We start from the raw sequence: 25,835 nt of genomic DNA, 5'->3' as shown, positions 1-25,835 counted from the left end.
GAGTCCCGACTCTTCTAGTCGGTTGAACAAGCATTCATTTGTGTTTCACCCAGATTTCGGACACGCACGCACACGCGCACACACACACACACACACACACTGGAGCCCCCCACACACACACACACTGGAGCCTGTGAGTCATGCTGACAGCTCACAGAGTACGACTCAGGAACAGCCCCCATCCCCTGTCAGCCCCGGGCCTGGTGGCAAGCAGCAGCATCTGGAATACCTCTGACCCCTGCAGACTCGAGGATACCCCTCTACCAAAGCGAAAAGAGCCACAGCGACCCAGGGATGGGCACCTGACTCCACTGCCCCTCTGATGAAGCTGGTCCCGTCACCGAAGCTTGTGTTCTTGGGGAAGGAATTTGAGATTTGGGAAATCAAGAACTAGAAGAGCACATTTCTTGCTACCGTTGAATGAGGGGAGCACGTACGCTGGGCTGAGCCTCTCCCTGTGGGAGCCACAGTTGAAATAGCCCTCTAGTAGTGACAGCATCGAGTAGGATTTATTCAGCAACTGCTCAGTTCACAGGCTTTGTGTGGAAGCGGCTAGCTTGCTCATAATGCACCAGGCGCTGTGCCCAGAACCACCCTTCTCATGTGGCCTTGGACACCCGGCTCGTCTTTTCTCCACTTGTGTGTCTTCCTCATCCTTCCACCTCTCTCTTCCACAAGCTGGGCCGGGACTTCTCTTGTAATCAGGTCATTCAGAGGCACTGCAGCTGAGCCTGGTCCTCCTGTGAAGGCTGGGTATGGAGGGGGTAAAGGTAGCCGGTATCTTAGCCATCTTGGTTTTAAGACCAAGTGTGACACAGGGATCTTTCCAGCTCCTACCTGTCTCCTCTGTGCATATCTGGGGCCCCCCTTGGGGCCTCACGGTGTTGCAGTCACTGTGATGGTGACATTAACTGGGGCATCCGTGGCGGCTTGTGCAGGATCCGAACCTGGGGTGGTGGGTGGTGGTTCGATGCCTACAAAAAACAGACACAAGCAAAGGAGACAGACACCTTAGAGGTGTCCCAGATTGTTCTCAGGACCAGAGACTGAGCATCATGCATGAAACTCAGGACTGCTCTCCTTACATATGAGTAATTACCTTTGGGATAAAATCATGCTCACCTGCTTGTGCCTCCCTTGAATCAGGCCCTCCCTTGAATCCCTGTATTGGTGACTTTGCTCCCTGAGGGTGAAGTGGGAGAGTGCACCTCCCCGGCCTTCCTTTCCCCAACCCCCAGGATGACTGGGGTTCTACACTCACATGGGAACAAGCAACTGGCCGAGGCCTGTAGGAAGAAAAGGTGCAGTACTTGAGCAACCCAGCGTAGGTTCCGGAAAAATAACCCTCCCTTCCCCGACAGACTCTGTACTAGAGACCCTGGAACCCAGGGCGGGGTGGCCCCAGATGCCTAAGGTTGGGAGTTGGAGCCCGGATGGACAGCTAGCACTGGGGAGAGGTCACAGTTAAGGAAGAGCCTAGATCCCTAGACCGGGGGGGTCTGCATCTCTCCTTGGATAGGTCTAGACCTGGCCCCCTATGGAGTCAAGCAACCCTGCCCTTGAGCTTCCCACTCACAGGGGAAAGTGTCCGGTGCCGGGCAGGATACTGGAACACCAGTAGGAAGGCCACCGTTGCCTGTGCCCACTGCACCCAGCACTGCTGGATGGACGCTGACCGGGGGTTCCACCAAGAGGGGAGAACGCTGCTTACGTGGTTTTGGAGCCACTACTGAGCTTGACAGCAAAGGCTTCGAGGGCAGCAAGCAGGCCATGCGCCGTGGTGGGCAATCAAGGGCAAGACCGGAGCCACAGAATCGGAGGTCAAGTCTTTCCCAAGGAAAGAGGGGCTCTGCATGCCTCGAGTCCCCAGCCGAGTCCCCCATTTCTGGCACAGAAGGCAGCAGGCCAATTGTCTTGGCAGCTTGGGACTGAAGGGAAGGACGCCATGAAATCCGGAGTTCCCAGGATGGAGAGAGAGCAGCGGGAAGCCGAGAGCCCACCTGTGCCCTGGGCAGTGAGATGAGGCACAGAGTTGGGCCCCTACTCTTACTTAATCACCAGCACCCCGTACCCCCCGCCCCCATCCCCATTTCTTTTGATTCAAGCTGAACTGTGGCTCCTGCCCCTAGGCCTGGGGCCTCCAGGGCCTCCCAGGGAGGGATGGGAAAGACAGCAGTGGAGAATGACCTGAGGGAAGGGTGGGGAAAAGGAAAGCGACTGGGATGGAGGCATTCGGTGGGAAGGAGGCAAAGGAACGGAGTAAGGGATGCCCTGTGAGGAGGAAGATGAACCGGGCTTTGGGGTTCTGTTTTTGGAGAAAAGGTGAGTCCCTCCACGGCGCTGGCCCCAGCACCTGGTGTCTTCACCTCAGAGGGGTGTCCAGGCGTGTGGTGATTCAGAGCCGGGACGCGGAAGGCATAGCGGGCACCCGGGTCCACGCCCCCCAGCCTCCGGCCCCTGCTCCCAGGCTCCGTGTCCCTGGCTGCTGTCTCCCAGGCCCCGGCTGCACCAGGAAGCCCGTCCGGTTCCCGGGGCCCTCGACGGCCCACCGCAGCTGCACCTGTCTCCGGTGTCTCCCGTAGGTCAGGCGGCGGATGGTGACGTTGGGAGGAGCTGGCTGTCCTGGGGGAGGGGCGGGGACACACACAGGCGCGTGCAACCCCGCGCCCAACTCTGTTCCCGTTTCGTGGAGAGGCGACCCCTAGCGTGGCACCACACCGGAGCGTGTAGACTCCATCAGTCCTGTGTCCTTCTGGTCTGTGCTACCCTGGTTTCCTCATCTATAAACTGAGCAACAGAGGATTCTGACAGCAAGGGGAACCGTTTGCGTGCATTCAAGGGCGCGGCGGAGTCACGTTCACATAAGCCCATCTGGGCCGTGCTTGGGAGGGCCTGTCGGGGCCTGCGGAGCTCACGTGTCCAAATTTCGGAGCAGAGGATTCCTGTGCCTTTCCCCCTAATTCAGGGCCACGGCTGGAGGTTGCCCCTGCCCCTCGCCACACAGACGCCCACTACCCCTGACTCACTCCGGAGCTCCAGCAGGACGCTCCGACTGCTCTTGCCCACGGCGTTGCGGGCCACGCACTGGTAGGCGCCCCTGCGGCGCGCTGGGTCAGCATCCCGGATGCGAAGGTGGAGCTGGGCACCCTCCGGGTGCCGCATGAATCCGGGGGCGCCGGCTTCCACCTGCTGTTGCTGGGGTCCCAGCCACAGGAGCTGGGCAGGCGGCATGCCCCCCAGGAGGGCGCAGCCCAGCCAGGCCTCCCCCTTCCAGCACGGACACCCGGGGCTGAGCCACTGCCAACCGTGGACCTTTGCGGGGACAGAGAGGGTAAGGCTGGAAGGGGTCCCCCGCGCCCGGGCTAGTGGGAAGGCTTGGGGGTGAGGCGCTGGCCAGCTGTGGTGGGGAAGGGGAGGGGAAGAGAGTGAGGAGACAGGGCCAGCAGAGTTGATAGTGAAGCTTGCCTTGGGCCAGTCTGCTGCCTCTTCCCGGCTCCCATTCTATGCCAGAATCCTACCACCGTCTGCTCCAAGATTCTCTGACAATAATGGTGTGCCCCCATGCCCCTCAGCTACCCCGCTCCAGTCTCAGCTCCTGCAGGCGGGGCCCCTGCCTTACTCACCTCTGTATTAACCGCCTCCCTCCCAGCACCTGCCATGGGGCCTCCTTCTCCCTAATGGCCCACCTGTTCCTTGCTCCGGGCACAGGGCTGGGCCCAGAGCAGGTGCTTAGTTTTTATGGACTGAGTCCTAAAGACCCAGAGCTTCAGGTGTTAGTGAATCTCCTAGGATGGAATTTCCAGCCCCGAGACTGAGGGAGGGAAATATTCCCAGTGGAGGGCCTCCTGGGAGCCCCCGGAGACCAAGACGTGAATCATTTTGTGAGAATTGTTATATGTACCTGCTCCTTTGTGTGCTTTTCTCACATTTTTCACATCAATATTTAACTCTTTTTTTCTTGAGTTGGCAATAAATAGGACTGGCGGGGCCAGATGAAGACAGAAAGAAAGCAGACCCAAAACACATAGAGGCAGTGAGAGAGGTAGAGACCTCTGGCGCCTGAAATACCTATCGATGCGAGGCAGGAATATAATCAGGCACCTCTCATGCAAATTGATGCAAATGAGGGAGACAGAGTCCCCGGGCAGCCAGACGGGAGCTGTCCAACAGCGGGAGCCCCGGCCGCGTGTGACTCGTAGTGTGGCCGGCCCACGCTGCCATGTGCTGTAGCAAATTACACCAGATTCTGAGGACAGTAGAATAGGATACCCCATTCATAATTTTTTATTATTATACATTGACGTAATAATATATTGGATATATTGAGTTCAATAAAACATTTCTCTTGTTTTCTTTTTGCTTTTTCACATGTGGCTACTAGAAAGCTTAAAATTATATATATGGCTCACATTATATTTTTACTGCACAACACAGACCCAGACCAAACCCCCTGATTTTATGGATCAAAAAAACTTGAGTCCCCAGGAGATGAGATGACTCGGTCTCCTGACTCACTTTGCATTCCGGCACAGACAGCCCCCCGAACCCCTCTTCCTGGTTCCGAAGGGCTGCTCTCCTGCCTCCGCCCCAGAACCAAGCCACCAGCCCGACTCACCCGGCTGGAGCCGGCAGTGGGGGTCAGGGGCCCTGAGCGGGTGAGTGCCCCGGCAGGTGAACTCTCGCCCAGCCAAGTCTTCCTGAGCCTGCAGGAGGTGGACAGCCTGGGAGCGGCTGCTGCTGTCCAGCCAGCCAGCTCAGCAGGGCAGGGGGCTCGCCTCCCAGCCACTCACAGCTCAGCATGATGACCTGGTCTCCGACTGTGACTGTGATCCAGCAGGTGGGGCTCCAGAGGGGATCCCCTGGACAGGGGAATAATGGCTCAGCATGGCCCTACAGGAGGAGGAAGGGCTTGGTAGGCCTACCCTTTCCCTCCCTCTTTCCTTCCTACCCTCCTTCCTACCCTCCTTCCCTCCATCCTCCCTTCCTTCCTTGCTTCCCTCCTTCCTTGATTTATTTAGATTTTTATTTATTTATTTTAGAGAAAGAGAGAGAGACAGCACAAGTAGGAGGGCAGAGGGAGAGGGAGAGACTCTCAAGGAGACTCCATACTGAGTGCAGAGCCCCATGCGGGGCTCAGATCTCATGACCCCGAGATCATGACCTGAGCTGAAACCAAGAGTCAGACATTTGGCCAACTGAGCCACCCAGGTGCCCCCCTTCCTTCATTTATTGCTTCACTCACTCATTCCCCCATTGACTCAGTGACACATTCATTCGTTCATTCACCATTTATGGAGGGCTGACCGTGTGCCAGAGAAATCGTGGGAATAGACACCAAGGAAATGATTATAATATAATTTGATGAATGCTAGAGTACAGGTACAAAGACAAACTCTCTGGGGCTTCAGGGAGGAGGACTTTGAAAATAGGCTGGCATTTGAACTTCGTCTTGGGGGGTGGGTAGAAGTTTTCAAAGCAGAAAGAAAGCTAAAGGCACATTTCAAGACCAACCAACATGCAAGAGGGCAGTAATAGTGTGAGGTCAATGACAGCCTGCTGCCCCTGGAGGCTGGGAGACAGGAGGGTGTCACGGGGCTCCAAGCCCAAACTGCAGAGGACAGGGCAGTGTGGTGGAGACCGGGCTGGAGTGGAGAGCAGTTGGGAGGGAGGTCTGAGCTGAGTGCTGCCCACCTCCTTGTTACGTGGCAAATCTTGGAGTCTGTGATCTGGAGCCCCACTCCAGATCCCAGTGCCCCTCGAGGGCTCACCCCTGGCCCCCACCCACACCTCTGCCTGGAACATCAGAGCCCTGCTATGTCCTGAGTCCACTCACACAGCGTGATCCTGCAGAGGGTGGGCAGCGCCAGGGCTGGGTGCCGGCCAGCACAGGTGAAAACACTGCTGTTGGGGAACTGCGTGGCTGGCTGACTCCAGGTGACATTGCTGAGGGCAGTAGGGCCGGTTCCCTGGGGCCCTTCCCACTGCAGTGGGGCAGTTGGAAGCCCCCCAGGCCAGGTGCAGACCAAAGTCACAGCCCCGAGGATGGGAAGCACTGCACAGGAGGGCTGCCCCTCAGGGGGATCTGGGTGGAGAAGTGGGTGAGGATGGGGCTGGACAGACTTCGCTGCCAGTGCACGGTGGTCCCCAGGCCCAGCTGGGGGGCCCGGAGGCCACAGGGCGAAGGGTAGGAGAAGTAGGGAGAAGTGGATGGGGGGGAAAGATGGATTCCTCTGAGGGGCTGGTGAGCGAAGAGCTGAGCTCTCAGGTCAGGGGGGCAGGGGCTGAGTGGGTGAGCAGGAGTTCGGAGTCCCTGAGGAATCCCAGAGGCCCTTGGAAGCCCCCACCTGGGAAGGTTCCCCATCGCCCAGCCTCTTCTTTGCCACTGGGCACTTTGCCTCACCGTCATTTCTCGACCCTTCTCTGTGCCTCAGTTCAGTCCCCAGTCACTTGGGGATGAGGTCCATATAGGGTCAGGGGCTTCCCCTCTCCCTGCCCCTTCCCACAGTTTTCGCCGCCTCTCCCCCTGCTCTGCAACTCGTTCTGCCTCCCACACCTCCCTTCCCCCACAAGGTCGACACGGCTGCCCACGGGGCTGCAGCAGCCCCGGCTGTGAGTGGCCCCTACCCACACATTCGCAGTAGATGGTGAGCCCGATGCTGGTCTGGGTGCCGGGGTCACACATAGTGACTCGGGGGGTTCGATGCAGCCAGGCAGCTCAGGGTCACCTCTTCCCTCTCACTGGCCCAGAAACCCTCCTCACGGAAGCCCAGTGGCTCCACGGTGATTACAGGATTGTCTGGACCATCTGGAGGACAAGGAAGACTTGTCTCATCTCCTCATTCCTTCACTCACTCAAATAATCTTGGCTGAACTTACCATCCAACAAGCGGTATTATGTGCCCACTGTGTCAACCACTGGGCAAGGCCCCCCAGGAACTCAGAGTCCGGGGGCCATAAGCACAGTTGAATGTAGGAGCTCTGGGTCCGTGGAGGCAAGCTCCCTAGGCTGTGGGAGGATTCCCGGAGGGACTGAGGGAAGGGGGGACGGCAACTTCTGGCTAGGCAGGAGAAAGGTAGGGCGCCAACCTTCGCCCAGGATCGAGGGGATTCTTGGGACTGGGACGGTTGGCCCCTTTAGACTGGAGAGGGCAGAGAACAGGATGTGAAGATGTCCCGAGCATGATCCCAGAGCCAGCCCTTCTCACTTCTTTGGGTCACTGCCTTCCCCTCTTTCCTGTGTCCCCTCTTTCTGACTCACAGAAAGGACTGAATCCTCTGCCTACTTCCATTCTGCTCCTCTGTCTTTCCCAAGAACTGCTCACCTGTCTCCTCCATGGTCCTGAGTTTGCAATCCCTCAAACCACCACCCACAAGACAGGACATCGCTAGTCCTGGCTTTTTAAATCCTCTAGACCAGCATTGTCCAACAGATATATACAAGCCACAGATTTTTAAAATTTTCCAGTAGCCAAATCCTGAAAAGGAAAAATAAACCCAACCAAGCAAAAAGCACCAATGGGTTTTAATAATTTTAATAATATTTTGTATTTAACCAAATACATCCAGATTATTATTTCAATGTATAATCAAATATAAAAATTACTGATGAGCTGTTTTACTATTTTATGTTCTTTTTTAGACTAAGTCTTCAAAATCCAGCGTGCATTTGGTAGGCTGAGCACACCTGTTTGATTCAGGCAAATCTGCCGCGCTCGGAGCCACGCGAATGGCAGCCATGTTGGACAGCGCAGCTCTAGACCGTCCTAGTCTTCTTCTTTCACGCAAAGTTCTAATTCCATTTTTAAATTAATTTTTTTTAATTTGCAAAAGTTCATTAGCTTTATTTGTTCTCTTTACTGAAAGAACTTTTGTCCACTTTTGTATTAAGTTGCTACTTCTTCCTCCTTGTTTTGGGGTTCCTTGTAAGTTCTGAGAATTGATCCTTTGTTTGCTCTTCATGTGCTTTATTTTTTTTAATTTTATTTATTTATTTGAGAGAGAGAGAGAGAGTGCAGGAGCAGGGGAAGGGGCAGAGGGAGAGGGAGAAGCAGATTCCCTGCTGAGTAGGGAGCCCAACGTGGGGCTCAATCCCAGGACCCTGGGATCATGACCTGAGCCGAAGGCAGACGCTGAACCGACTGAGCCCCCCAGGCGCCCCTCTTCAAGTACTTTAAAGACAGACTTCTGATTTCTAACTTGAGGCTCTCAGCCTTTGACTTGGGACCAACTTGCTGCCCTCCCTGCCCACTGTGTCCCTCCTCCCGGTTTCCTCAGGGTTCACTTGGTCCCTGCCAGGCCTTCTGGCTCAACCCAAAGGCAGGCTCCATGGGCCACTCCTTTTACCGTAATTATAGGTAAAATTGTGACTCTGAATGTATGCTCATTTTCCTGGGAAGAGGGGCTCATGACCTGGAAAAGGCTGGAACTCCTGTACTAGATCCGTATCTGGTCCCAGGGGGTACAGTGCCCTGAGGGTCTCACCTACTGGAGCGGCTCAGCAGGCTGGGGCATTGCCGGGGGCCCTGCGGTGTGTCGGGAGGCAGGGTGCAGATGGGAAGGTAGGGGCCAGCCCTGACCACACACCCCCCGCCTCCCCGATCTGACTCACAGATGACATCAAAGAAGGTCCCATCACTGCTCAGCCGGTTGATGGCGTTGTGGGCACTGCATATGCGCCAGCCCAGGTGTGTCCTGTTGACCGGGTCTAGCTGAAGCCATCGCTCTGTCACCTCCACCAGCTCCTCCTCCAGGCCTCGAGGTGCCTGATGTCACCAGGCAAACGTCACAGGCTCTGTGCCCTCCCGGACTGCACATGTGGCCACCACGGAGGTCCCCTCCACTGGGGACAGGTCGCTCAGCCTCACCCGAGGCTTTGATACGGGCACAGGCCAGAGGCAGGGAGGCCTTGCATTTGTCATTACAGACCCATGCCCGGCTGGGGGGTTGGCCTGCCCACGGGGCCCTGGCCCTCCGTTCCTTGTGAGTCCAGGTGATCTCAGTCCCTGGACGCGAGGTCCTGTGGAACGTGGGCCCAGCCCCATGCAATGGGAAGCACATGCAAGTAGAGGCAAAGCAGGATGCAAAGCAACTCAGGTCAGCGGGGTCCCAGCTAGGCCCCTCACCCAGCACGGCCAGAGTGAGGCAGGAGTAGGGGGTGTGCAGCCGGCCCCCGGCCGAGTGCAGGGCCTGGCACGGGAAGCGGCCTCGGGCACCCTCCCGCAGCTCCCGCAGACTCACGGCCCCCAGAGCCGAGGTCCTGGCCTCCACCTTGGACTCCGCCCCATTGGTGACAGCCACAGGCCGGGGAGTCAGTGAGCCCAGGGGAGTGAAGCTCCAGAAGACCACCTGGGGGGGGGGTGCGGGTCCGGAGCCACAAGCCAGCTCCACAGAGCCATCCCGCACTCCTTGAATGGACGTGGCCTCCTCGTCAGGGGCTCTGTGGGTCGGGCAGGGCTGCCCTAGGGACAGAGAGGCAATGCAAGACGTCGGGGCTGGGCTGGGCTCTCCTCCTTCCCCCCTTGGGCCCCTCCTCCTTCTCCTTGGAGTTGGTGGGGAAGAGACGGTTTCTGAGTGAGCTTCGGAGCTTCCTCTCTGGCTGTGCTGAGGGAGCAGGCGGCCTGGGGGAATCCTTGACTGAGGTCAGGGAACAGACTGGAGCTGAGGTTCCCATCCCCATGTGCCATCAGACCATTGTGGGGGCTTGATAAAAATAAATACTCCGGGGCTTCATCCCAGACCACGGAGTCAGCATCCCCAGGGCATCAGGGCCCAGCAATCTGTATTTTTAGCAAGCTTCTGGAAGTCATTCTGATGATCAGCCCAAGATTGGGAGATCTGCACGGCCACTGGCAATTCAGGTTCTGGGGGTCTCTGTGTAAAGATTCTAAGGGGGATTCCAGACCCACTATAGCAGAGGAAGGTGACACCAGCCTGCCGTCAGCCCATCCAGCATTCAGTGGTCAACTGCTAATTATGGGGTGCCTGCCCCGTACCAGGTGCCAGGGTTATAATGACAAATGAGCCACCCCATCCCTGCTCTCTGGAGCTTTCAGTCAATCAGGGAGTGTGACATGAAACAGTCATTACGGTGTTCTTTTCTGCTCAGGACCTAGCATGGAAGCCCAGCATGTGCCTGAGCCCCACGTTCTCCTGTCCCCCCGTGGCCAGGTAACTATAACGTGCTGAGCTTCAGCACACATGGATGACAGTAAACGCCTCAGATGACAAACAAGGCACAGGAATGATTCATACTAGCTTCCGTTTGTTGACTGCGTCCGTTGTGCGAGGCCCTGAACCCCCGTTACCTGTTGACCTTAACTGTCACAGTAATCACATTCCCCTGAGACTCTGAGCGTGAAGTCACTTTGTCTAGAACCACACGGTAGATGGCGGAGCTGGGAGTGGGGCCTAGCTGCCCATCTCAGGCTCTCCCCACTGCTCCCAGCTTCTCCAGAGAGAGAAGAGAAGACAGGCATTAAGCTGGAGGGAAGGGACCAAGGGCAAAATTCTGCCATTCACTTGATCAAGAAGAACAACACTTAACCCAGAAGGAAGCTGCTTCTTCCCAACCCTGTGGACACTGCTCCGGCCCAAGCTACCAGCATCTCTCAGCTAGACTGTTGGTCTCCCAAGGGCTCTCAGCAACCTGAAGACCATCCGCTTTGGAGGGAACAGTTGGAAGCCCAGATCTGACCATGTCGCTCCATGCTTACCACCCGACTCTGGCCGTCGGGACAAGCCCAGACTTGGGAGGGTAAGACAACGTGCTCTCTCTGCTCCAGCCCTGCCTCCTCCGCCTGGCACAGAGTGGTCGCTCAGGACACGCTGGCTAAGGTCTAGTGGATAAACAAACTTGGTGGACTTCATTGAATGGCCATGCAAGTGTTAAAGGGAGATCCCGAGGAAGACAGGTGGAGAAATAGCAGGATGTGAGTGGGGAATGGGCCACCACGGGGGGTGGCCTGAGTGTCACTCACCGGAGGCCCCCACATGCAGAAGGCAGAAGGGTATCAGCAGCAGGAGCCTGAGCGGCCTGGGCAGAGCCCTCGGACCCACCATGGCTTCATCTCCCTGGGTGGCTGTCCATCTGGGGCTCCTGCCTGACACTCGGCACTCTCTCTCCAGAGCAAAGCCCAGCCCCGGAAGGATTGCCAACCTCAGCCTTCTGCCACCTCCACCCCCGCTCTCGTCTTACCCTCACTGGCCCGATGACAAGTGAATTATTTACCAGATGATTCACTCCATCCATAATGCAGAGCTGGGGAGGTTAAGACCTGGCTGGGACAGATCTACGGGACACCCCCTGAGCTCCCTGCATTTTCATTTTAATGATAGTATAAAATTAGTCACTGAGGGACGCCCGGGTGGCTCAGTCGTTAAGCGGCTGCCTTCGGCTCAGGTCATGATCCCAGGGTCCTGGGATCGAGTCCCGCATCGGGCTCCTTGCTCAGCAGGGAGCCTGCTTCTCCCTCTGCCTGCAGCTCCCCCTGCTTGTGCTCTCGCTCACTCTCTCTCACCTATGCTCTCTCTCTCTAGCAAATGAATAAATAAAATCTTTAAAATAAATAAATAAAATAAAATAAAATTAGTCACTGAGCATAGAGTTGAAAGAGGCCCTAGTCTCAGTGAGTCCAACCACCTGCCCGGCGTGGAAGCCCTGCGTGCAGTCCTCCGGACCTCAGAGTCGAGGAGATTCAAACACACCTTCCAATGCCCTTCCTCCCCTCTGTGTTTTGCTCATGGTTTGTTGGGAGAAGCCGGTAGAGGGTGGAAGGAGCTCGGGGGTGAAACACAAGGCCAGAGTTCGGGTTTGACTGACGCACTACGAAACTAGGAAATTTCTGAACCTCTGAACTTTCATTTCTTTGCAGATAAATGGGGATGATAACACCTTCTTTCTTGTAAAGATTATTGTGGATATCAAGTGAAAACTTTGTGTTAACATATGAGAGCATTCTTGGGTGCTAGTAATGTCCTATTTCTTGACTTGGGTAGGGGTTAGAGTTCATCAAGCTGTACATTTTTGTTGTATAAACTTTTACGTATGTTTGATAAAACTCTCTCTCTCTCTTGCACGGACACACATGCACTTGCATACACACGCACACACACTTGGGCAAACAGTGCCCAGCATGTAGTCGGTGCGCCTTCACTTCCCCAGTCAGATCTATCTACGAAGCCCAGACCCTGATGCTGGAGCAGAGACCAGCTAGCCCGCTTCCCTAGTGGTCTATGAGACAGCCTGACGTGAAGTCAGTTTTCCATCCTCTGGGGTTGGGTGTAGGGTGAGATTCCTGGACCCCAGTGAGATGCGGGATCTGATGTCTGGTGTCAGCTTCATCAGGGCTCAGCTGGGACAGGAGCTGAGTGCCCTGCTGGCTCCTCCGGGGCCCAGAGGTGCCCACCATGGCTCTCTCGGCTTCTCACTTGTCCTAGGATAGTGGACAGACCCCTGTCCCATTCTCATTCAACCCTTCCATGCCCTCCTTAGGGTCATGAGCCCCTAGTCCCTCCTAACTTGGCTTCAAACAGAATGGCAGATGGTCCCTGGGATTCAGGCTCCCATGTAAGGGAGACTCTGGAAGGGAGAGTCAGGGAAGAAGGTGTATTAGGACTCTCCAGAGAAACAGAACTGATAGGATGTGTGTGTATATAGAAAAAGAGATTTATTATAAGATCTGCAGTCAGCAAGCTGGAGACCCAGCAGGGCCTATGATGTAAGTTCCAGTTTGAAAACTGGCAAGCTTCAGACCAAGAAGAGCTGATGCTTCAGTCCAAGTCCAAAGGCAGAAAAAGACTGATGTCTCAGCTCAAAGCAGTCAGGCAGAAGAAGTGCTCTCTTATTTGGGGGAAGGTCAACCTTTTTGTTCTATCCAGGCCTTCGACTGATTGGATGAGGCCCACCCACATGGTATGGTGGGGGGCAATCTGCTTTACTCAGTCCACCCATTCAAATGTTAATCTCATCTAGAAACACCTTCACAGACACACTCAGAATAATGTTTGACCAAGTATCTGGCCACCCTGTGGCCCAGTGAAGTTGACATATAAAATTAGCCTTCCCCCAGCCCCCGGCCAGGGCAGAGTGCAGTCCTGTCTGGAAGGGAAGAGGAGGCATGACCAGAATGGGAGAGCAGGTCCAGGTCTCCTGTCTCTGATGCTGTGGGAGCTCAGGGACCAGGAGAGGCAAGGTCTTCCATTTTGGAAAGACAAGAAAGTATGGTGGTCAGAACATAGCTTTATCTCTCCATTATCATGTGATCTTAGCATGTAACTTATCCCCTCTGAGCCTGAGAAGAATAAATGAGGTTACGCATATAGAGCACCTGCCTATTAAAATTATTTATGCGCCTTGACCTGAGGAATGTGAACAATTAATTCAACAAACATTTCTTGAGCATCTGCTAAGTGCAAGGCACCATGCTGTATATGGCAGGACACCTCCCGTTCTCCCTACTCCTCTTTCCCAAAGAGCATCGGCCAAGCCAGGGTAACCTGGTACTGTGCTTTGCTCTGGGCATGCTCAGTGCCTAGGCCCAGGGGCAGGTGAGGCTGTAGGCCCCCCAGGTTTTGGTGCCCGCTTCCCATCTTCCCCTCCTGCTCAAGTGGACGCAGGCCCCCTCACTGTGGGGCTTCCATTGACAGCCTACCTGGGTCCCAAGGGCTCACATCAACACCTGCATCACTGCTCTGGGAGATCCTGGAGGGAGGAAGAGGGGATGGTGTGGAGTTAGGAGCGATGAGAGGCCAACACTGGAGTATTCTCCCAGCTCAACTTGGAAGAGAAGAGGTTACAAGGATGGACTTAGGGATCCAGACTCTTGAGTTGAGTGGAAATTTTGGAGAACCAGGCTGAGGGCTCTGGATGGGTGAGATCTGCAGCCTTCTGGGAAGATGGCCCTTCAGCCCTCCCGTTGACTGACAGTGGGTGGGCACTGCAAGAGCCGCGTGACCCCGGGCAAGCAACGCGCCCTGAGCTTCCTTGTCTGCGTCTTTCAAGTGAGCATAATACTGACTACACCTTCAAGTTGTTGGACAGATAAGATGCGACCACACATATCAAGCACCTTGTAAGCACCTAGCACCGAGCATACACTCAATAAACATTCATTCTTGCCCTCTTTCTGTTTAGGGTGAACTAGAATCTGCTTCCCTCATACTTCTAATGTCTGGGTTGAGTTCTTTCACTGAAACTTGGCAAAACTATTCATTACCCCCTTCCAAATGAAAGTCATTTGAAATTTGAAACAGCATGTCCCGTCTTTTTATTCTCTACCTAAATAATAATACGAGTTACCATTTCTCGCCAGGCGTGTGCTGTGTTCTCCACACTCCATGTAATAGTATTGCTATCCACATTTTACCAACGGGCTCAGACTCTCTCCACTATTTTCCCCGCGCGCTCCTTGTAGCTCCATCCTTTTGGCCATTCTCCAGCTGGTCCCCACCTGAGACTGTCCCCTCAGGGCTGGTCAGGGGACTATGGAACGGCTAGGTCCCTTTTCTCTCTCACAAGAAGACTCAAAATCTCTCTCCAGTTACATACTGTGATGGAGTTTTGTTTATCCATCCAGTTAACATTTATTTCTGTGTGCCTGCGTCCTCACCCAGGCCCACGAGGAAGTCTGGACAGAACTTCGTATTCTGAGAGGAAATGGTGGCTCCATGGGGGCTCCCCAGGTCTTTTGAGGAGGTAGTGGTCCGGCGACAACGGGCGCTCAGGTTTCCGGGCTGTTGCCTCCCTTTCTGGCAAACGTGGGCCTCACTGTGGGCAGCGGCACGTCCCGCTTCTCCAGCGGGTTGTGACCATTTTTGAATCCTGGTTCTGAAACCTCAGGCTTTTGGGGGAGCAGAAGGTGGAAGGATAGGGGCAGCTAGACTGGAGCAGAGGAAACAGATGCTCCTGGAAATAAATGGCTTTTCCACGTGTGTCCATGTGTGCCTTGTCAGAGGCCGCCCAGAGGCCCCCGGGGAGCCCAGCAGGAGATGAGCCAAGGGCTGGAGAGGAAATGGGCCAGAGGCTCTGCAGCCCTACACGGCTCCCACTGTGTTCCTGGCTGAGAGGAGGAGGGGGAGGGCAAGCAGGACAGAGGGCCGGCAGGGGTCACCGCTTAGTCACTTTGTTAACTGCTCTTTGGAGACCAGAGAGGAAATGAATGAGGCCCTAGGTAAAGGGGTGAAGAAAGGGAGACCAGCAGACCAGGGCAGGCAGACAGGGGAGGCAGGGAGGCAGGGGAGGACGAGGTCGAGGCGCAGAGATGGTGGCTAGAGTCCCCGCTGGGGCACAGGAAGGAGGCCTGGTTTCTGTGCCAGTTCTGCCTGGTAGCTAACCCTCCTTCTGTCTGCTTTACCATTCCCGGAGACTTTCACAGCCAGCTACCCCACCCCCCACCCCCAGTGCCACTGTGCGCAGGACACTCCGTTTCTCCAGGCCTCTGTTTCCCGATCCATTAAAAACGGGGTTGTCATGCTGGCCCAGGGGCTTCTCGGGGCTGTTGCAAGAGCTGGAGGAGTGGGTGCGTGGAGCACTGTGCAAACACGGGGGTGTGGAAAGAGCAGAGCTTGGAACCAGGTCAGCGTTCAGATCCCAGCTCTGTGGCCCACCAGCCGAGGGACCCCAAGCACGTTCCTTCCCCGCTGCAGGTCTCAGGTCTTCCCTGGAAATGAGGCTGATTCTTTATGAGACAACACTAGAGAAAGGTTATTAACTCTGTTTTGAGAGAGAATGGTTTTGCAATTACTAAGACAATGTTTCTACTTTTCTTAATACTGAAACATTCAGGGATGAGATGTAAGGGTGTCTTCCGTTTACTCTATGAGACTTCTGCAAAAATGAAACAGATGAAGCTTTAGCCAGGTCTTCAGTTCTGCGTTGCCTCGAGGATGTTTGCAGAGCAGATGCAAAAGCTGCTTCAGGGGCGCCTGGGTGGCTCAGTCATTAAGCGTCTGCCTTCGGCTCAGGTCATGGTCCCAGGGTCCTGGGATCGAGCCCCGCATCGGGCTCCCTGCTCGGCGAGAAGCCTGCTTCTCCCTCTCCTCCTCTCCCTGCTTGGGTTCCCTCTCTCACTGTCTCTCTCTGTCAAATAAATAAATAAAGTCTTAAAAAAAAAAAAAAGCTGCTTCATCCCCAAGTTAACATTTTTTTATTTTTTTAGAAGCATGAAATCACTGAAAAGTTGTGTTAGGTGTTCTCCGTGAAGTGGTAAGACGGAGTAAGGAGAATGCCTTTGGTGGCAGTTGAAGAGACTTCCCTGTCTGGGGACAGGTCAGAGGTCCCTGGGTCCCTGGAAGAGGATGAACCTCGAGAGGCCAGGCCCATGACCCACAAGGGCAGAGAAATGGAAAGTCCCCCGGAGCTCGGCCAGTGAAAAGGTCAGCAGCAACCACGATGGGCCCGGGGTTAGAACCATCTCCCTATTTTTGGTACTTTGTACATAAGCCTCGATGATTCTGGTGGGGCTCTGGGGTGGGGGCAGGGTCCCAGGAATGGAGTCAGCTTTATCTGAATTTAATAGAGTGAGATTCACACCCACCTCCCTGCTATGATGATCATGTTGCCGCTGTTATTACTGTGAAATAGACCAGAGCCGGGGGCGTGACGCCAGGCGAACAGTGTGTGCGGCTCCCTGCTTCAGGGACAGGAACTTAGGAATGGCTGAGGCTCCTCCCCAGAAAAGGTTCCAGGCTCTTCCCCGCTGTAGCTGGCAAAGGGGCTCCCGCCATGCCTGGAGTCACGGCAGGAGACACGTTGTCATGGCTCAGGGCCTGGTCAGAGAACTTGGCCTTGTCTGGACCCAGTAGATATCTGTCTGGACAGAGCCGGGGGAGCTGGCCGGGCACTTGAGATCCGTGGAGGAAGCCAGGGCCCAAGGAAACCGCTTGTCTCTCCCTCTCCATCTGCAGGCCTGGCCAGCACCCCTCTCCCGCTCCCATGCCCTGCTCCCCCCCACCCCCGAACCTGGCGAGATTCTCCAAGTTCCCTGGCTGGGGAGCAGGAAGGAGTAGGGAGTTTCCAGAATGTCTCTGTAGAGCTCCTGGGGGAGGCTTGCAAACTGGAAATTGTCAGCCATCTCCTTGACAACCAGCAGCCAAATAATTCTGGGAAAGGAGGAGGGAGGGGAGTTCCCTGTGGGGCAGCCAAGAGAAGCAGCCCTCAGCCTCCAGAAAACTTCCATGCCCCGTTACCTGTGTCAGCTGGGGTCCGGTCAGGAGACAGAAATCACACCAGTCAGTTGAAAAAAGGATAAAGAATTGATAACTAGTGCTCAGGTGTCCTGGGGAAACCAGACGAAGAGGCTGCAGCTACTAGCCCTTAGACATTTGAGGAGGGACCCAGAACTCTGGGGAGGAGGCTCCGCGTGGGAAGGAAGGACCTCCGGGCTTGTGCCCAGATCTCCGAGGAAGGGGCACCTGGAGCAGGAGTGTGGGGTGCGTGGTGGATGGTGAAGCTGTGCGTGTTGGAAAAGCTGCAAGCATTCAGCTGCTACCTCGGGACGGGCCTGTTGCTAGGGTGAAGGTGGTCGGGGTTCTGCTTACAGGAAACACTCAAATGCAAAGGGAAGGGATGCGTTTACCCTTCCTCCTCTGGCCCACGAGCTTCCCTAAAGCGGCTCTGGTCGCAAGGATCAAATAGGGAACAGCAGGCAAGCAGAAATGGGATTCGCAGGGCCCAAGGCCACCTTCCCAAAGCAGTGTATCGAAGATAGGTCTGGAGCTGAGAAGCCAGAACCTTAAAGTATTATGAGTCACCGCAGCGTGGGAAATTCCGGTCTTCCAGCCCCAGCTTTACTGAAAAGAGCAGTGCCGAGCACATAGTAGATGCTCATCTAATATCGTCCGGCCTCTGCCACGGTTGACTCCTGAGCGCGCACATGGGCAGGCTTTCCCGGACTTACTCTGGCTTGTCTTGAAAAGTTACCAACATTCACAGGCTGTGACAGCTGGGAAGGACTTGTATAATGGTAACAATGAAAACAATGAAAAATTAGGTAAGAGCGGCCTTAGGAACACTGACTCTAAATCACTGTGATCACATCATACATTAAGGGTAAAGGACAAGATAAATAGATCCAGGGGACAGAAAGTGAACCGGGGACAGAAAATGAACCAAGTCCAGAAATCTACCCCAGTACATATGGATAACATACAATAAAAGTGCTATTTCAAACCAGTGGGGAAAAGGATGGTTTATTTCATAAATTGTGTGGGCACCACTGGCTCCCCGAAAAAAACAGAACAAGGTTCATCTCTGTACCTCACAAGTTACCAAAACTAAATTTCAAATAGATGAAAGATTTAAATGTATTTAAATTTATACATGTAAAACAATTTATGTATTGTTCTCCATATTTAAACAATTTCATGAGGAAATATTTAAAACAAATTTAAACACTGTTTGAAGCAACTTAACAAGGAAAACATTAGAAGAATATTTATGCAATCTCCGGTTTGAGGAGATTTTTCTTTTCTTTTCTTTTTCTTTTTGAGGAGATTTTTCTAAACAAAACAGAAAATCCAGAAGCCAGAGAGGAAAAGATAAACGTATATTTTTTTAAATTTTCGAAGGATTCAAAGATCGCATAGAGTCAAAAGACAAATTATAGACTGGAGACAATATTTCAGGATCTACCAGCAATAGAGAGCTGACATGGGTAACACACAAAGAGCTCCTCCACACAATGAAAAAAAAAAAAAAAGTCAGCAGAAAAATGGACAAAACACACGAATACGATGCATCTGTATTTCTATCGTAAATGGCCAGTGCATTTAGGGAAAGGTGCACAACCTCAGCAATAGTTAGAGAAATGTGCACTTGAAAAGCATGGTGCCTGGGTGGCTCAGTTGGTTAAGCGTCTGCCTTCGGCTTGGGTCATGATCCCAGGGTCCTGGGATCAAGCCCCGCGTTGGGCTCCTTGCTCAGTGGGGAGTCTGCTTCTCCCTCTGTCCCCTGCTCATGAGCTCTCTCTCTCTCATGCACACTCTCAAATAAATAAAATCTCTAAAAAATAAAATAAAAGCGTTGACACCACTTTTCCTTCATCAGAATAGCAAAACTTAGAGTGAGGAGAGCCAGGGCTGGAGGAGATGTGGGGGAAGCAGCAATCACCCTGTGAATATGGGGATTACCCGGACTTCTGGAAAAGGGATCTGAATGAAACCTAAAAATACATATCTCTCTGACCCAGGTATGTCATTTCTGGTAATTTATCCTACAGAAAAACAAACAAACAAACAAACTAATAAAGGCAGCAAACTCCAGTATGCAAGGATACACATAAAAAGTTTTGATAGTATTTTTTTTTTTTTTTTTTGCAGGGGCAGAAGTACTAGTAGTGGTTGAACGATAGACATATGTCCCTATACTGTAATGTTATGCAACTATCAAAGAGAGTAAATTACAAAGAGACAAATGCTGTACAATTCTACTTTAGAGACCTCTAAAGTAGTCAAACTCATAGAGACAGAAAGGAAAGTGGTTGGGATGCTTGGGTGGCTCAGTAGGTTAAGCATCTGCCTTCAGCTCAGGTCATGATCCTGGGGTCCTGGGATCGAGCCCCATGTGGGGTTCCCTACTCAGTGGGGAGCCTGCTTCTCTCTCTCCCTCTGACTGCCACTTTCCCTGCTTGTGCTCTCTCTCTGACATATAAATATATAAAATCTTAAGAAAGAAAGAAAAAGAAAGAAAGAAAGAAAGAAAGAAAGAAAGAAAGAAAGAAAGGAAAGAAGGAAGGAAGAAAGAAAGAAAGAAGGAAGGAAGGAAGAAAAAGAAGAGAGAGAGACAAAAGTGGCTGCCAGGGGCTGGGGTGGAAGGGGGAATGGGGAGTTGTTGTTGAATGGGTACAGAGTTTCCGTTTTGCAAGGTAAAAAAGTTCTGGAGGTCCGTTGCATGACAGTGTGAATATCCTTAACAGTAGTGACCTGTACACCTAAAAATGATTAAGATGGTAAATTTTGTATATATTTTACCACAATTTAAGGAAAAGAACACTTTGGAGGATTTTCACGACGTTAGGTGAGAAGAGCAGCTTGCAGAGAAATCTAGGTGGCACTTGGGAAATGAATGGCATATTTACATAAATGTGAATAAATGCCTAGTGGGTAACCCAGACCTGCCTGGTGTGACCTGAGTCCTCTGATTCCAGAGTGCTCCCCATTCCCACCCCCCCACAAAGCCTAGGATTCCAGCAGGACCTGGTGTTGAACTAGGCTCATTCACTTTCTCAGCTTTTGGGTGGCAAAGCACCCTTTAGACTCTCACCCTGGTGTTTCCCGATTTCAACCCTCCTCCCCCAAACACCAGGCCCCCATGGGCTCTGGCACCGCCAGCCAAGGCCCACAGCTGTTTCCAATATTCTGTACAAACTTTATTGAAATGAGAAGCCCCATTTATCATCCCTCAGACCCCAGCTCCTCCTGATTAGGTACATATGACCTGACCTGTCAGCAGGGCCTGAGCCAGCAATCAAAGAGGTGATTGTTCTGAGCCAGGAGGTAAGGGGGCAAGAGCCTGGGGAGCTGAAAAGGCCCAGAGGGGTTTCTGACCAGCCAGGGGTGGATGGGGAATATTCTCAAGCTGAGGGGAAGAGGGGAGGGCAGGATAAATTCTTTAAGGGCCACTGGTCTGTTTGTCTCCTGTGGCCATATCTTCTCTCTCTTAGCCTCCAAGCCTCTTCCAAAAGATATACCTTGTAGCAAGAATATCTCCCCATCCCCAAGCTTCGGACTCAGCCCCAATTTCTCTTTCTTTTCACCTCTGAGCTGTACCAGGAAACTCCTCCAGACGTAATAAAAAATTCCACTCCTCCTAGAGCTGCCGAATCATCAACACTCAAATACTGAAAATAGCGATTAAGTCTCAGCTTTTTCTCAATGTAGAAAATGCCTTTACCTGGTCAGGTTTGTTGATGCTTGAATCTTCTAAGCCATGTGGTCCAATAGGCTAGTCCCTAGCTGCATGTGGCTATTTAAAAATAAATCTCACATCTGGGTATACATCCAAAGAAAGTGAAATCAGTAATTCGAAGATATATCTGCACCCCTATGTTTATTGCGGCATTATTCACAACAGCCAAGATAAGGGAACAACTAAGGGCCCACCAAGGGATGAACAGATAAAGAAGACGCAGTTTAAATATACAATGGAATATTTCTCAGCCATAAAAAAGTAAATCCGGTCATTTATGACAACATGGGTGAATCTGGAGGGCATTATGCTAAATGAAATGAGCCAGAGAAAGACGAATACCATATGGTATATATGGAATCTTATATGTGGAATCTAAAAAAGGGGGGGGTCAAACTCACAGAAACAGAGTAGAATAGTGGTAGCCTGTGGCTGGAAGGTGAGAGAAATAGGGAGATATTGATTAAAGTGTTCAAACTTTCAGTTATAAGGTGAATATGTTCTGAGGATCTCACGTACAGCATGGTGACTATAGTTAAAAATATTGTATTATATACCTGAAATTTGCTGAGAGTAGTTCTTAAGAGTCCTCACCAAAAAAACAAAAACAAAAACAAAAACAAAAGGTAACTATGTGAGATGAATATGTTAATTAACTCGATCGTGATGATCATTTCACAATGTTTACTTGTATCAGATCACCACATTGTACACTTTAAGCAGATACAATTTGGGGTGCCTGGGTGGCTCAGTCGTTAAGCATCTGCCTTCGGCTCAGGGCATGATCCCAGGGTCCTGGGATCGAGCCCTGCATTGGTCTCCCTGCTCTGCGGGAGGTCTGCTTCTCCCTCTCCCACTCCCCCTGCTTGTGTTCCCTCTCTCACTGTGTCTTTCTCTGTCAAATAAATAAACAAAATCTTAAAAAAAAAATAAATAGATACAATTTTTTTGGTCAATTACACCTCAAAAAAACTAGGGGAAAAATGAATTCAAACTAAACATTCAGTTTCTTAGTCCCACTAGCCACATTTCAAGAGCTCAATAGCCATGTGTGTTGGACAATGTGTTGAGGAAGGTGAAGAATCTCATATCTTCCCCTAGCTAACAAGTTAATCTGCCAGTGTCACAAATGCTCACAGAAGACTAAGGGCATTATTATTTATAGCAACATCGGTAGCCAGAGTATCAGCATTTTCTTGCTCCAGCTTCCTGAGCTCTGGTTCTCATGAGGGGGGCCAGATGATACTTGTATATGCAGTGGGTACCAACACAAGAGAGGAAACCCTAGTTTCGGGAACCCAAATCTTTTATAATGGGCAGGAAGCCGGCTGGGTTTTTTTGTTTTTTGTTTTTTTTGCTCTGGAGGAAGACATTAATTCTACCGTCCAAGGCTGTTGGCTACACAAACGTCTTTGAAAATTGTCCAGAAAAAGGTAGTCAGTGCTTCTGCTTGAAAAATGTGTAGAAATGCAAAAGACCCGTGGAGAATTGTCTCCCAGCACCATGCCGATACTGAAATTCTCCATCACCGCAGAGAGTTCTGCCGGACAGAGCTGCTCTAAGCAATGGGGGAGCTAGCTGCTTTAGGTCCTCCTTGTCAGTTCTGAATTCTGACCAGAGGAGTCCGAGAGAAATGAGCCAGCATTGGCTCCCTGTACCCGTATGTGTAAGGTTCAGGTTGTCTTCCTTGATGCAGCTGTTATTCACATGACACTGCTTGTCTTTCTTAACTAAGCTGTGAAAGGCTGGGTCTGAGTTAACATCTATGTGGTGCTTTCGTGTGCTCTGTGGTCATGAGGCCACTGTGAGAGCCACTGCCCTCGTGGGATGAGGGCACTCTGCACAGCGTCCAAGGTGATACACCCATGACAATTTTTGTCTCAGGCGTATTTGTGCTTTAATGCATGTTGGAAAAATATAACCAGCACACATCAAACTAGTTCCATTTTTAAGTAAAAATAAATCGATTTAAGGATATATTTACATATATAAATCACAACCTCTCAGCTTCCACATTTATAAAATGGCGTTATTACCTTCCCATGGGAGTTTCCCAGGACCTGTGAGGATCTACTTCCTCCCTCCCTCCCTCCCTCCCTTCTTTTGGAAGAAGGCACATTCCCACACCCTTATGGTCCCTCTACAGTCTAGGGGACACACTCTGTCACCTTTAAATGCCAAGAAATTGTTAGGGGTTATTACAGTCCCAGGTTCCCCACCCTAAGACAGAAACCACCCCTCCCTCTGGCTGAAGCCGGAGGACTCTAGAAGGAGGAACAAGTCCTAGCATTGGGGAGAGTGGAGGGTCACGCAGTCACTTCCCAGATGGGCCATCCTGGGCCCTCCAGCTAGCCAGGTGCCCTCTGCCCGGGACTAAGCAGCACCAGCCCTCCCTTGGGGCCAGCTGCCTTGAGTTAATAACAAAGCATCCCGAGCCCCAACCCATGTAAAGGGATGGACCTGAGCCTGGCCCAGACAATCCATCCAGGAAAGAATCCACGTTCCTTTTCTACAATAAGGCCTTGTCTCAACGGGCCCAGTCTTAATGGTCGTAGGGCCACAAGAATGACACAATAGGACTTAAGGGAAACAAACGCTCTTGTGACCATTAGCATGAAGAAACCTCTCTCGTGGAGTCCCTTCAAGGAGCTCCGGTCAAGCCAAAGGGTCTTGCTCCTGTCCGAAGGCCTGCTAACTGGTGGAGACAAGACCGGCAGAGAGGCAGCCTTGTAAGTGAACCCCTAAATTCAGGCTTTTGGCTGAGCCCTGTGGGCTCTGAGCGTTGTTTCCATCACACCATTCATTCCACAGGTCTTTCTGCTCCCTGCCCTCCTCGTTTTAATGATCTCAGATGGACATAAAAACGGCTGAGCTCAGCACAAGTGAGTGAGACATGAACGTTGCCTCAGGGTCCCCGTGGACCCCAGCTGGGTACCATGCCGCCCTCAGTTCCATTTTGACAGGATAAAGTGAACTCATTTATTCAGTTGTTTTAAGTGAGCTCACACTAAGCAGTGCCAGAGAACGGAGACATAAATCTTTCTCAGCACATGGACTCATTGCCAAACACCTTGGATAAAACTTTCTGCTTGTTCAAGACAGTTTTTCCTCCCCTCTAAAAATGAGGAGGGGAAAAGCACTAAAAATTGAAGGGAACGGAGGGAGGGTGTTAGCAGATTCTGGGAATGACAAACTTGTCAACGCTTTGGCCTAATAAAAATTCTTCCAGTAAGAAAGGCAAACTTTTAACTCCGAGATTTTCCTTCATTCTTTCGGTGGCTGTGGAGGGCGTCACTGGTCATTGGGTCTGGCAGCGGGTTAACCCTAGATGAGGAACGAGGGATTTGCTGACATCTCTAAAGGCCGCATCTTCACCCTTTGGGCAGTGGGTACAGCCTCAGATGCTTCTAGACGAGAGCAAACCCAAGCAGGCTGTTCGAAAACCGCCCCAGCCAAAGAGAAAGCATACCTCAGGAGGACAGTCACCCAGAGAAGGGACAGTGAGTGACGTGGCCTAGCTAATCCTTTGTGGCTGCAGGATGAACCACTTTTGTTTTTCCCGTTCACTAAAATATTTTTTACTGTTTTTATTCTTTGCAAACACTTTAAAGCAACACACACGTAGAAGAAAGTCTCCCATCACATTACTATCCCGATAATGTATCAAATGGCTTTGTGTTTCTTGTCTATACACATACTTTGAAAGCACAATGGTGACTAGGAGTCTAGCCACCCCTGTCCCCTAACTCACCTTTTTTTTTTTTTTTTAGCCAGGAATTCCCACATAGATCTGTGTTCTAAAACTTTACTCCTCAAGGTGTGGTCTGCAGACAAACAGCACGGACACCATCGAGACCTACTCCTCAGAGAGCTGCAGAGTCACACGGTCTCTGGGTGATTTCTGTTTACACTGCAGTCTGGGACCGGGTGCACTGAAACGCATCAGCTAAGACAAAACTCTTCTCTACACTGGGGCTGCACGGGTTCGCCCTCCGCCCCTTCTCCCCGCCCGCACGGAACACCTGTGAGGGGTTGGCACTCGGCGGGCTGCTAGGATCCATAGGATCCTGGAGAAGGGTCTCCGCCTTCCCCTCCCCCCGCCCGCCCCCCTCGTGGTCTAGCAGAGGTGAAGCAGGAACGGCACTGCGGGGTCTTCCACCACACAGGGCAGAGGCGAAGAGGGTTTTAGAGCTGGAAGGATCCTCGGGGGCCGAGGCCCTGCGCAGAACGGGCTAACAATATGCCAGGTATCGGAGTCTCCAGGTCTCCTGACCTCGGCAGGATACACCGGTGTCCCTCGCCTGGACTCCCTCTCTGGCAGACAGGTCGGCATGCAGGCATGCATGGCCCAGCCCGGGTACAGCCCTCTGAGTCCTCCCAACACGTGAGTCCCCTAGCAATCCCAGCCTCCTTCTGTGTCCTTGCCCCTAGCATGCCTCTGCACATTGAGACGGAAAAGACCTACCATGTAATTAAATACTGCAAAGAAGTCAATTCTCCACAAATTAATATATGGACTGAATAATTATTACTGCCAAATGGATGCAGTCAAACCAAATCCAGAGGGTGTTTTGGAAGTTGATAAAATGGATCTCAAATTAATATCGAAGAATAAAACTGGGAATGATATTTTTTAAAAATGAGGAGAGGGCACCTGGTTGGCTCAGTCGGTTAAGCGTCCGACCCTTGATTTCAGCTCAGGTCGTGATCTCAGGGTTGTGAGATCGAACCCTGTGTTGGGCTCAGCACAGAGTCTGCTAGGGATTCTCTCTCCCTCTGCTCCTCCCCCTGCTCATGAGCGCACACTTGCTCTAAATAATCTTTTTAAAAAATGAGAGGGAACTGCAGTAACCAAGAGGAGGAGCAAGTCCTTAAAACACATTATGTAACAATACTTAAAACTGTGGTACTGGCGCAGGAAAAAACTGGAATT

General features: G+C 52.2%; 1 protein-coding gene across 1 annotated transcript; it reads right to left on the bottom strand.

The window, feature by feature from the left end:
* Positions 1 to 876: 876 nt before the first annotated feature.
* Positions 877 to 11,058, bottom strand: VSIG10L2 (V-set and immunoglobulin domain containing 10 like 2). The gene is given in 15 exon segments (XM_032426204.1): positions 877 to 974; positions 1,573 to 1,634; positions 1,636 to 1,689; positions 2,356 to 2,503; positions 2,506 to 2,622; positions 3,027 to 3,262; positions 3,264 to 3,312; positions 4,616 to 4,728; positions 4,730 to 4,859; positions 5,834 to 6,082; positions 6,637 to 6,677; positions 6,679 to 6,805; positions 8,609 to 8,886; positions 9,125 to 9,458; positions 10,977 to 11,058. Coding segments are annotated over 15 exon segments (2,118 nt in total).
* Between the last annotated feature and the right edge of the window lie 14,777 nt (positions 11,059 to 25,835).

Source organism: Phoca vitulina, unplaced genomic scaffold (genome assembly GCF_004348235.1).
Source record: "Phoca vitulina isolate PV1807 unplaced genomic scaffold, GSC_HSeal_1.0 scaffold34, whole genome shotgun sequence".
Taxonomy (NCBI): Eukaryota; Metazoa; Chordata; class Mammalia; order Carnivora; family Phocidae; genus Phoca; species Phoca vitulina.
The sequence above is the reverse complement of the archived record's forward strand: the minus strand, read 5'-3'. Positions and strand labels throughout refer to the sequence as shown.